General features: G+C 41.9%; 1 protein-coding gene across 1 annotated transcript in view; it reads left to right on the top strand.

Moving 5' to 3' along the window:
- Positions 1-161: 161 nt before the first annotated feature.
- Positions 162-13,212, top strand: part of LOC124553289 — a 56,298-nt gene continuing 43,247 nt past the window's right edge. Inside the window, exons 1-3 of the mRNA XM_047127170.1 lie at positions 162-272; positions 1,918-2,000; positions 2,103-2,332. Coding sequence (XP_046983126.1) covers positions 162-272; positions 1,918-2,000; positions 2,103-2,332 — 424 coding nt within the window. The remainder of the gene's footprint in view (positions 273-1,917; positions 2,001-2,102; positions 2,333-13,212) is intronic.

Below are 13,212 nucleotides of genomic sequence, written 5' to 3' on the forward strand. Positions count from 1 at the left end.
TGTGTTGCGTATTTCAGTTTGGTGAGTGTTCATAGCATTGTTGTTTCCTCAACTTTTAAATATCTTTTTTGTCATAACTGTTCTTCGCATCATTGTTGATGTGAACAAAACGGCTTTTAAATACACTTACGTCAATTTCATTTCCGTTTTATAGGGGTAAAATGAGTGACCCAGCAAAGAAGATTAAGCGACTTGCTCTTCAAGGGCTAGCGGAGGATAACAAAGGGACAAGGGAAATAAACTCTTCCATGATAATTGAACTACAAGCACGGGTGAGTAGTATAGAGCAACACCCATTAAGCCCTCACTGTGAACTAACAGAGAAGCCAGTGAGCAAGGTGGAGCCACAGGCATCATCATCAAAACATCAATCCTAGAAACACAATTGCTGGAAGCTTGAAATGTGTATGTGGTTGTAAGGGCAAGCGCGACAAAATCAGTTCTGAACAGAATGCCAGTAACAACCCCTTTGCTGAGCAGCACGTTCGATATCACTTCAGATTTGTCGTCTGGCTCAAGTGACAATTATCATCCATCAGGCAGTGATGAATCGTCTAATTCAAGTGAAAAATCAGTCCATAAGGAAAAATGTGCCATTACAAAGCCTAAAAAAGAATTCGAAATTGTAGCAACTGGGACAGAGTAAAGCCAAAACATTGAGAAACAGTGGGAAAGGTTATACATCACGTTCGGGTAAAATAATCAAGGCTCGAAAAATGGGTGCCCCGTATACTGATAATTGTATCCTCTCATGTACAAAGAAAGTAACAGAAGACTTTAGATGTCAGCTGTTCACGAATTACTGGGCACTGGGTTCGTTACAAAGACAATGGGATTTCCTAAACTGCATTGAAAGGCTCGTTCTCAAATATCGTCGCATTACTGCCCAAGAAACTAGAAAGCCGAATTTCGTTTTCTAATTGGTGAAAGATGAGCAGAAGATTCGTGTGCGCAAAACATTTCTGATAAACGCTTTGGAATAACTGAAAGGCCAATCCATACCGTTATCGAAGTGAAAAGGACTGGGACTGGGGTAGCACCTGTGGACGAAAGGGGACAATGTGGAAAACAGTGTAAGACTGATCCAGAAAACCGGCCGCTGTGGCCGAGCGGTTCTAGGCACTTCAGTCTTGAACCACGCGACCACTACGGTCGCACGTTCGAGTCCTGCCTCGAGCATGGATGTATGTGATGTCCTAAGTTCTACGCCGCAGATGTTAAGTCCCACAGTGCTCATAGCCATTTGAACCATTTTGGTCCAGAAATCTTGGAGTCAGTTAAGAATAACATAAACTCAGTTCCCCATGTTGTGAGTCACTATGTAAAAGAAGTGACACAACAAGAGTATTCAGATGGTGGTTTACCCATCGCAGAAATGCACAGAAATTACTCTTCAGAGCGATCTTCCACTAACCTGCCAGCTACAAATTATGACGCCTACACGCATATATTCAATACCGAATTTAACATCGGATTTTTTGTTCCAAAGAAGGATTAGTGAAACCAATGTGAAGCTTACATAAACGCTACAGATGAAGACATGGCAAAGCTGCAAGAAGCATTTCAAGAACATCAGGAAGAAAAAGAATTGAGTCGCATAGAAAAAACTTGGATAAGGAGTTGGCTCAATATAAGAAAATACAACTAGCTGTTTATGATTTACAAGCCGTCTTACCGGTACCAACGGAACAAGCATCTGCCTTTTCTACAAGTCGAGGCTCAACTGTTACAATTTCACAGTAAGTGTCCATACATACATATTTTCACTGTCTGTTATTACTCTTGAAGTCTGTTCTACTTATGTTTGTTGTTTGTTGCAGGTCACTGAGAGTGGAAACGACAAAACTACTTTTTTTTTTCTTGCATGAGGGCATTGGTGTCAAAGGCGTGGTGTAAGTAGCAACTCGTGTCTTACAGTATGTTGAAGAGTTATCCAGGAACCTTCCTGGAGTTGATGTCGTATTTTACCCCAACAATTGTGGAGGGCAACAGAAGGACAAGTAAGTACTGTAAACTCAGACTGTGATTCGCAGAAATCATGTAACAAAATGTTTCTGTTGTAAAAACCAGATTGATTAAAATGTCATTCTCTTCTATTTCAGATACATGATTGCAACGTACTTGTGTGCAGCACAAAGGCTGGATTCTGGTCACACCCAGAACGAGGGAGACGGAGTTCACAGCATCACTGAGAGAGCAGTTAAGAGTGCTAAGAAGTCAGAGACAATTTATGTATCCCATCAGTACATATCAGTCATCAGAAATGCAAAAGAGAATGGGAGTACGCTACATCTCAGAGAAATGGGTTTTTCAGAGTTCAATGACATGAAAGGTTTGCAGCCGGCCGTTGTGGCCAGGCGGTTCTATGCGCTTCAGTCCGGGACCGCGCTGCTTCTATGGTCGCCGGTTCGAATCCTGCCTCAGCCATGGATGTGTGTGTTGTCCTTAGGTTACTTACGTTTAAGTAGTTCTAAGTCTAGGGGACTGATGACCTCAGATGTTAAGTCCCATAGTGCTCAGAGCCATTTGAACCATTTGAAAGCTTTGCATGATGAGATAGCTCTTTACATGGCCAAGGACGCTGACGGGAGTATTTTAAAAGTGTCCGAAATTAAATTATTTCGATGTGAAAATGGAAGTGATGGTTTCAGTATAAGAACAGTTACAAACACGCGTTTAACAGGGAATGTAAATGGGAGTAATCTGGATCTGAAACCTGCTTATACTACATAAGTGAGCCCTCTCAGGAAACAAAATTCAAGAGTTAGACAATTTGGTTAACAGCAACATCATTCCTAAATATTACAAGGCCTTCTATGATTCTGTATCCACATAAATGTATTTTGTTGCTTTTATGGCATTTCGAAGTTCTTCATTTCACTTATTGTATTATTTTATGTCGGTTATAAGATGCAAATAATAAAAATGATAATAAAACAATGAAACTGTAAGAATGAACAAAGAATTATAGTTTAGAGATATATTTCTTTTTTTCCCACACACCTTCTTTAGCCGTATTTGTTAAATTGTGATAACAATGTCGGAAGGACAATGACACATTTCCTTAAAGGGTTCCAAGGGGGTGAATAGGATCCTGTTAGAAGGAAATAATTTGTGTATTTTGTAGAGAATACGTAGTGTCACAGTTAGGCCAACTTTCAATACCGTAGATAATTGTACTGTTGTTTTATGAAGTTTTTAAAAAATGTCGTTTGGTTTTCTCCCTCTCCTGTAAAGTATTCATTTTGACAGTTATGCCATTGTTCTTCTGGAACGGCGATATGTTAATTGCTAGTAACGCTTCACCAGAACAGGCATGTTCCAGACGCCTCTAGGCGAACAACGGCTTCTTCGCCGCGTGGGCTGTGAACGCTCACCGTAAAATGGGACGGCGAGACGCCGTTACGCCTGGCAGCGCGGCCCACTGGTAGCGCAGGAAAGGCGCAAATACTGTGCTCCCTTCAGAGGAGTGAAGTTCGGCGTAGCCTTAGATATGAACACTAAGTTTATATGTCGCAGTGCTTAAGGGCACAAAACATTCAAAAGTATAACTTCTCTTATAATTACCCTATAGCAACCACATTTTAAAACCGTCTCTATTATGAGAAGATGTAGTAGTACCAAAGTTCTGAAGTATACAGCTTCATAGACTTTCGAGTTCTGAACTTTTAATGTGATTTTAATGGTGTTCATGAAAAGCAACTTTCGTTACTGACGCCGCAATTTTCACGTGACGGATTTCGTAGATACATTCGCAAAACATAGTTGAAAAGTTCTGTAGATCCATTTTATGAGAAACATGAATAATTTGTTCTCATCGATAATTTCATATTTCAGCTTTAAATTTTCTTTTCTTATCGACACATAAATGTGGGAATGGAACAAGCAAATTGTATTTTCAATAATATAAATGCACAGAAGTATGTAAACACGCCAAGACTACTTCCTGCATAAATTTAATTCAGGTTAGTTAATATTTATAATAAAATAGTTGGCACTCAGCTTAGAAAAATAAAAATGTTTGTTAACATTTTATAAAAAAATAAATGTTTATACAAGAGAAATACTCATTAGAATTCACTGGCACAATAACGGTTTCCCTTTCTGGTTATATGGGATTTCTTCTCGTAATTTGAAGGTTAGGGTAACATTTCCCTTGAGTTTTCTGAATAACAATCTACTCACAGGCTCCTTGAAGAGATGCAATGGTAGCGATATCTGATTGTAAGTTAATACCAATTTCTTTGGAACTCATGGACTCTACTGAACACGACTTCATTGATTCCCTAAATTTAATTTACACACTCAATAGTCAAATAACGTATTTGCAAAGACTGGCTGGCAATTGTTTCACTTCAGTTTCATTGGAAACCTTGCAGTTTGTTTTTTCTAGTCTGAGTTATGCTAAGGCGGAAGTAAAGACGGTTCTGTTTCATGCTGATAGAAATCAGTAATTATCTTTGGCATCATTCGGTGTGTCACATCCTGTTACAGTCAGTATTTCAGACATTTCCGAGACGTACTTGTGATTCAAATACAGCCTAAAGGTTTTGGGAGTTAAGAGTAAATTCTTCAAACGTGTGAGTAGTCACTAAATTTTTCTGAATAAAATTGTAGTTCTAGGCTGAATTCTTCCTTAAAATGGAGATTAGCTGTTTTTAAAGGGATGAAAGCTAGCATGATGGTTGGGTTAGGAACTTCAGTGTGGTCAGACACATCAACATCTACGTATCAGTGCAGGACGTCTAATCTACAAGTTTATTGTATGTGACAGTGTCATGATAAGTTAGTGTTTTATTAATACGCTTCACAATTTCGAACAACACGGAAAAATTTTGTTTATAACTATAATTTCGTGAAGGACCACTTCTCTGACCACTGCATACAAGTTGTGATGCAATACTATCAGTATACAGCGACCCATTCACTTTTATTTTCGATTGAACGTCGTCATCATTAATTATATAAGAGGTCCACGACAAAACTAAGTTTCCTTATTTAAATGAATAGCTTGACTATCTCAAACACTGTTGTTGTAATTTAGAAATGATGGTTATGTACATTCCTCTCTAGAAGAACAAATGACTAGTCTGCGATTGCGATATTGGTTCGAATTAACCACCTGCATCACATCTCCATAATGATCTACTGTCTGCTGATAATAGAAACGGTAAATAGGCAGTGTTTCCGAAATACGAGGTGTCCAGAAAGTAAGTTCTGTTGCTCGTATAGAAAACCAAATCATCACTAAGCTATATATATTTATAAGAATACTTTCAGATTCACTAGTTAGATCTCAACGTAGTCATCACGACTGATGAGGCGTTTTCCTAAGGATGCACCATCAGTTGTACACCCAGGTAATAGGATTCAGCTGCAAACATCCGGAGCCACGGACTCACTCCAGTCTGCACCTGAACTTCGTCCTGGTGGACGAGATAAAAGTCACTGGCGGTGTGATGAGAGCTGCATGGTGGATGGACGAAGATCTCCCATCCGAAGTCATTCGACACATTTCATGTGGCGTCGGCACAAGCTTAGTACCTCTTGTCAACATCGCTTGTCTCTTGTTCTGGATCAACCTTCTCAGATATTTCAATGCCTGACAATATCGATCAACATTTAACGTTTCCCCTCACGGTAAAAACATGCACAGAAGGACACCACGCCGATCCCAGAAGACAGTGCACAGGAGTTTTTGACAGACAGTTTCTGGCAATTTCGTCTTCACATGTGAACCACGATGCTGCCAATGCATGGATTCTTGTATGGTTTCTGGTGTGGTGTGGGATACGCACCTTTCATTTCTTGATAGTCCCTCTGTTTAGCTCGGTAGTAACGTGCTTGCCTCCCATGCACTGCCCCCGGTTTGATTTCCGGCCGGATTGGAGATTTTCTTCTCTCTGCGACTGGGTGTTGTGTTGCTTTCATCATCGTTTTATCCTCACCATCGGCCGCAAGTCGCCCAATGGGGCACCGACTGAAATAAGACTTGCACTCTGCTTCCGAATATCCCCACGTAGAGGCTTCCTAGCCAACGATGTCATACCATCATTTCATTTCTATCTCTAGTGACAACATGGTTGAGACAAGTCATCTTTATCTGCGTACCGCTGTGGCAATATCAACGCTCCAGCCTGACGTTTGGTTTTGTGTTTATCTTACAGTTGCCTTGACACAGTCTTCCACACACTTTACGGAGAACAAGCCAGTGGGAAACAATTTCGTGCATCAACAAGCGAGACGATTGGGGAATTGACGAGAGTGTTCAGAAAAGTTTCCTTTAATATACGTCTATGGTCACAATCGTTTTGTTTAACAGATTACCGGTTTCGGTCTTTAATGATCATCATCCGATCTGTTTCATAAAATCAACGTCCTAATGTACTGCAGCCATAGTGGCATCGTCAAATGTTACATGCGGAATCAGCACCAGCATCGTCAAATACATATAAATCACAACACAGGCACGATACACACGTTTGTGATGTGATTTATATGTATATGACGATGCTGGTGCTGATTCCGCATGTAACATTTGACGATGCCACTATGGCTGCAGTACATTAGGACTTTGATTTTATGAGACAGATCTGATGATGGTCATTAAAGACCGAAACAGGTACTCTGTTAAACAGAAAAGATTGTGACAATAGGAGTAAATTAAAGGAAACTTCTAACATATACGGGTCACTGTGTTTTTTCGCGACGATGTCGCAGCTTGTGAAACTAGTGTTCAGAAAAATTGAAACGCCGGTTCTGTAAAATTGCTTGCCGCACAGATTTCCAGCTGATCTGGTGTCACCAGGACGTGGCCGGCTATCGACCACTGAGGTCTCCTTCGTGAATACTGGTCCGTCCTTCAGCGAATTGCCTTCACCAGCTTCTGACCATACTGTCGCTCATAATGTCGTGTCTGCACGCGTGGCAGAACTAGCGATGAATCTCTGCAGGACTGTGCTTCCGAGTGTGCGAAAATCGGACAACTGCACGAACCTCGCAGTTGGTGGGAGACAGTGATAGGGCAGGCATTTTACCCTAGCACTGTGCTGTAACCACAGCCGTCACAACACCACAACTGCACTCCATTATTCCCACACACCTGCTCTCTACTCCCGCGAGTGCGCAACCCCATCACACGACTCAAGCCAACCCTGTACGTGATAGGAACTTACCTCCTGCATCTTGTACCATTGCTTATAGTGGAGGGAGTCCTAGGTTGAATCCCACTATGTCCACGTCTTGTTATTTTTCCCGTTTCTTCCCATTTTGTGTGTGAGCCAAATCAACTTTAACGACTAACAGTGACACATCCACGACTACTCATTTTACGATTTCCTGACCTTCACGATTGTTAGTTTTCATTTGATTTTAATATGTTTTAAAACGGCTTCTTATTCTGGTCTTTCAGCCTGGTTTACTAAAAACAAGAACTTAAGACCATAGCAGCTTTCAAAAGCAAAGAAATTAAATCTCTACAGGGTGTGGCTAATATGAACTTGAAGTCATGTCATTGTGACGTGATGAATGTACTTCGACGTATTTCAGATACTTGGTAGATTGCCTGATAAAGCTAGCTGGCACCGCTAGACTTGATTACTACTGTCAGCTCACGCGAATCTAAAAATGACACTCTGCAAGGATTTCCTTTGTTGATAAAGAACCTCAGTTACAGATAAGGTTGTGGTTTCTGAGGTTCTCTTACTTTTCAGAACTTTCTCCATTGTTACATTGGTAACTGACGTTGTATCTTCTTTCTCTGCAGACAGCAAATATGCACTGTGGTACTTTAACAGATGTTAAGGAATTACAGACCTTGGCTGTGAACGTGTATTGATTCAAAATAATGAGAATTTAAAAGGTGTTTTTATGAAACTTAAATAAATATTTCAAGCAACCACGTGATACTAGCAATTCAGTAAGGTGAGTCGCAGTATTTCCCTCATTACTAGGTCTGAAATGCCTGATAAGGGTCCTTCTATTAAATGCGTTTGTGCTTTCCCTGCAGACTCTTTGGTTTTTATCAAAGAATGCGCAGTCGTTCCTGTCTCTAGCCTCAATAAGATCAGCGCCTCCCTTTCCATGTCCACATCTACAATCCGTGAGTCGCTTACGGTGTGGGGCGGAGGGTATTTCTGCTACCAGTATGATTTCCTCCTTTGCCCTCAGTCCCCTCGCCTGCTCCATTCGCGAACGTTGTGTAGACAGAATGGCTTCCTATAAACATTCGCATGAGCGCAGATTTATCTGATTTTCTGGTTTTGCTGGTTTCAGGATTTACATGTGGGAGGAAGTGATGCCTTTCCCGTCTCTTCTTTAACCGCGCTCTCTCGATCTTCCAACGGGAGCCCTCTCCATGGTACAAAGCGCCTGTCTTGTAGCGACTGCCACTGCTGTCTGCTGAGGATCTCTGTAAGATTCTCGCGGCGAGTGAACGATCCCGTGGCAACACGCGCAACCCTTCATCGAATCTACTCCGCCTCTCCCGCTCATCCTTCCGCATGACTCTTGTACGCTGGGGGTCTGTGTTCTGCTGTCAGGCAGAGGCTGCACAGCTCATTGCGGTCCTTACAGCCGAGGATGGAGCTCTATGTGTTCGCGTGAGCCGATACAAACACTAGTTAGTTGGCATATTTTTCTTCGAGGTTTCCGCTGTGAGTAGCTTATCCAACGACAATTTTCAAACTCTTGATTAAAACATGTTTCTTTACATAATTTTTTATTAAAGAAAGGATAAAAAGTATCACAGAGCGAATTATGGCTTTTAGTTTAGTAGTGGAAAGTAATTAAAGAGAAACTGCACACTTTCAATGGACTCCCTGACCTAGAAAAAGCGTCTGAAAGAGTACAGTCGATACCTAAAGAAATATAGGTTTAGGGTGACAATTATTGGACAGTATGAAAGAAAATCGTCATAACCTCTGAACGGTTAGCGTTAGGACGTTCGAACTGCACGATTGGCAGCGGGACATAATGGGAATTAGTATGTGCATGCACGGTTAGGTTTAGCGACGAAGTCCACTTCATTTTTTTGAGTTCGTCAATAACAAAATCCGACGCATTTGGGGGACTGAGAATCCGCATTGTCTCACCCACCGTTTATGTAAGTCAACATACCTGGGGGTCCTTCTGTATTGCCTTGCGACGCACAGATATTGGGACTCAGGTTTCTGTCATTTTGTAGTCTACGGAGTCTGTTAAAAAATTTTCAGAACATTTCTGATTTCGCACCTCTGGCGTGTTGCAACGAATTTGGTTAGCATCCCTGCAGACGTCTGTGTTAAACGTGTAACTGCCGGAAGTTTCATTGCTGTTATGGTTCAGTGATGTAGTTGCGTCACACAGTGAGTGAATTTCGAGATGGCAGAGTTAGATGAGCAACGCGTCTATATTAAATTTTGCGTGAAACTCAAGGAAACCTTTACAGAGACACACCAAATGATGCAAGAAGCCCACGGTGATGAGTAGTTAAGCCGTATTTGGTGTTACGAGTGTCTCACACGGTTTAAAAACGTCCTGACGGAAGTTAATTTGACCCTTGTTCAGGAGGCCCTTCGACGTCTACAGACAATGCTTACGTCAGGAGCGTGAACGAAATTGTACGTGACAATAGAAGACTGACTGTCCGAGAGATTGCAGAAGAATGTAGCATTTCAGAAGGATCAAGTCATGAAAGCCTCACGCAGCATCTTGGAATGCCTCGTGTGGCCGCCAAGATCGTCCCACGGCTCATGAGTCAGGACAAGAAAGTTCTTCACCTTGCAGCCTCTGAAGAGACTTTCCATTGGACAAACGAGATATTCTTCAAGACAATCATAGCTGTTGACGTGACGTGGGTTTACGTTTATGATGTTGAGACCAAGGTTCGATCTTCACAGTGGGTCGGGAAAAGTTCTATAAGACCAAAGAGAGCTCGTCAGGTGGGGTCAAATGTCAAAGCTAAGCTGATAGTTTTCTTTGACTTTTGAAGGATTAGTTCATCATGCATTCGTTCCACAGGGAGAATCTGTTAATCCCTGGTACTATTAGGACGTGTTGCGACGCCTGTGAGAAAATGTGATAAAGAAACGGCCCGGAATGTGGTGCGACAGTTAATGGCTCATGCTTCACGACAACGCACCCCCACGTTGATCCCTATTGGTGAGTGATTGTTGCACAAAAAACCAAATCACCGTGTTGCCTCATCTTCCACACTCTTCAGACCTAAACACTATGGATTTTGTTTATTTCTGAAGCGGAAAATCCCTTTGAAAGGACGAAGATTTGCAACGACGGACGAGATAAAAGAAAATTCGCAGACTGTAAGAGGCGTACCAAGACTGCTTCCGGAAACGGAAACGACATTGGGGAGCGATGTCTCAGTTGTTGAGGAGAGTATTGCGAAGGAGCCCATGCACAATGAGTAAAAGATGAGAGTAAATAAATTTTGTGGAGGTAGTTCTCGAGTTATCTGAACAGACCTCGTATAGCTTCAATGAAGTATTTTATTGAGATCGTACGAGATTTGCAACGACGGACGAGATAAAAGAAAATTCGCAGACTGTAAGAGGCGTACCAAGACTGCTTCCGGAAACGGAAACGACATTGGGGAGCGATGTCTCAGTTGTTGAGGAGAGTATTGCGAAGGAGCCCATGCACAATGAGTAAAAGATGAGAGTAAATAAATTTTGTGGAGGCAGTTCTCGAGTTATCTGAACAGACCTCGTATAGCTTCAATGAAGTATTTTATTGAGATCGTACGAGATTTGCAACGACGGACGAGATAAAAGAAAATTCGCAGACTGTAAGAGGCGTACCAAGACTGCTTCCGGAAACGGAAACGACATTGGGGAGCGATGTCTCAGTTGTTGAGGAGAGTATTGCGAAGGAGCCCATGCACAATGAGTAAAAGATGAGAGTAAATAAATTTTGTGGAGGTAGTTCTCGAGTTATCTGAACAGACCTCGTATAGCTTCAATGAAGTATTTTATTGAGATCGTACGAGATTTGCAACGACGGACGAGATAAAAGAAAATTCGCAGACTGTAAGAGGCGTACCAAGACTGCTTCCGGAAACGGAAACGACATTGGGGAGCGATGTCTCAGTTGTTGAGGAGAGTATTGCGAAGGAGCCCATGCACAATGAGTAAAAGATGAGAGTAAATAAATTTTGTGGAGGTAGTTCTCGAGTTATCTGAACAGACCTCGTATAGCTTCAATGAAGTATTTTATTGAGATCGTACGAGATTTGCAACGACGGACGAGATAAAAGAAAATTCGCAGACTGTAAGAGGCGTACCAAGACTGCTTCCGGAAACGGAAACGACATTGGGGAGCGATGTCTCAGTTGTTGAGGAGAGTATTGCGAAGGAGCCCATGCACAATGAGTAAAAGATGAGAGTAAATAAATTTTGTGGAGGTAGTTCTCGAGTTATCTGAACAGACCTCGTATAGCTTCAATGAAGTATTTTATTGAGATCGTACGAGATTTGCAACGACGGACGAGATAAAAGAAAATTCGCAGACTGTAAGAGGCGTACCAAGACTGCTTCCGGAAACGGAAACGACATTGGGGAGCGATGTCTCAGTTGTTGAGGAGAGTATTGCGAAGGAGCCCATGCACAATGAGTAAAAGATGAGAGTAAATAAATTTTGTGGAGGCAGTTCTCGAGTTATCTGAACAGACCTCGTATAGCTTCAATGAAGTATTTTATTGAGATCGTACGAGATTTGCAACGACGGACGAGATAAAAGAAAATTCGCAGACTGTAAGAGGCGTACCAAGACTGCTTCCGGAAACGGAAACGACATTGGGGAGCGATGTCTCAGTTGTTGAGGAGAGTATTGCGAAGGAGCCCATGCACAATGAGTAAAAGATGAGAGTAAATAAATTTTGTGGAGGTAGTTCTCGAGTTATCTGAACAGACCTCGTATAGCTTCAATGAAGTATTTTATTGAGATCGTACGAGATTTGCAACGACGGACGAGATAAAAGAAAATTCGCAGACTGTAAGAGGCGTACCAAGACTGCTTCCGGAAACGGAAACGACATTGGGGAGCGATGTCTCAGTTGTTGAGGAGAGTATTGCGAAGGAGCCCATGCACAATGAGTAAAAGATGAGAGTAAATAAATTTTGTGGAGGTAGTTCTCGAGTTATCTGAACAGACCTCGTATAGCTTCAATGAAGTATTTTATTGAGATCGTACGAGATTTGCAACGACGGACGAGATAAAAGAAAATTCGCAGACTGTAAGAGGCGTACCAAGACTGCTTCCGGAAACGGAAACGACATTGGGGAGCGATGTCTCAGTTGTTGAGGAGAGTATTGCGAAGGAGCCCATGCACAATGAGTAAAAGATGAGAGTAAATAAATTTTGTGGAGGTAGTTCTCGAGTTATCTGAACAGACCTCGTATAGCTTCAATGAAGTATTTTATTGAGATCGTACGAGATTTGCAACGACGGACGAGATAAAAGAAAATTCGCAGACTGTAAGAGGCGTACCAAGACTGCTTCCGGAAACGGAAACGACATTGGGGAGCGATGTCTCAGTTGTTGAGGAGAGTATTGCGAAGGAGCCCATGCACAATGAGTAAAAGATGAGAGTAAATAAATTTTGTGGACGCAGTTCTCAAGTTATCTGAACAGACCTCGTATAGCTTCAATGAAGTATTTTATTGAGATCGTACGAGATTTGCAACGACGGACGAGATAAAAGAAAATTCGCAGACTGTAAGAGGCGTACCAAGACTGCTTCCGGAAACGGAAACGACATTGGGGAGCGATGTCTCAGTTGTTGAGGAGAGTATTGCGAAGGAGCCCATGCACAATGAGTAAAAGATGAGAGTAAATAAATTTTGTGGAGGTAGTTCTCGAGTTATCTGAACAGACCTCGTATAGCTTCAATGAAGTATTTTATTGAGATCGTACGAGATTTGCAACGACGGACGAGATAAAAGAAAATTCGCAGACTGTAAGAGGCGTACCAAGACTGCTTCCGGAAACGGAAACGACATTGGGGAGCGATGTCTCAGTTGTTGAGGAGAGTATTGCGAAGGAGCCCATGCACAATGAGTAAAAGATGAGAGTAAATAAATTTTGTGGAGGTAGTTCTCGAGTTATCTGAACAGACCTCGTATAGCTTCAATGAAGTATTTTATTGAGATCGTACGAGATTTGCAACGACGGACGAGATAAAAGAAAATTCGCAGACTGTAAGAGGCGTACCAAGAC

Source organism: Schistocerca americana, chromosome 11 (genome assembly GCF_021461395.2).
Source record: "Schistocerca americana isolate TAMUIC-IGC-003095 chromosome 11, iqSchAmer2.1, whole genome shotgun sequence".
Classification (NCBI taxonomy): Eukaryota; Metazoa; Arthropoda; class Insecta; order Orthoptera; family Acrididae; genus Schistocerca; species Schistocerca americana.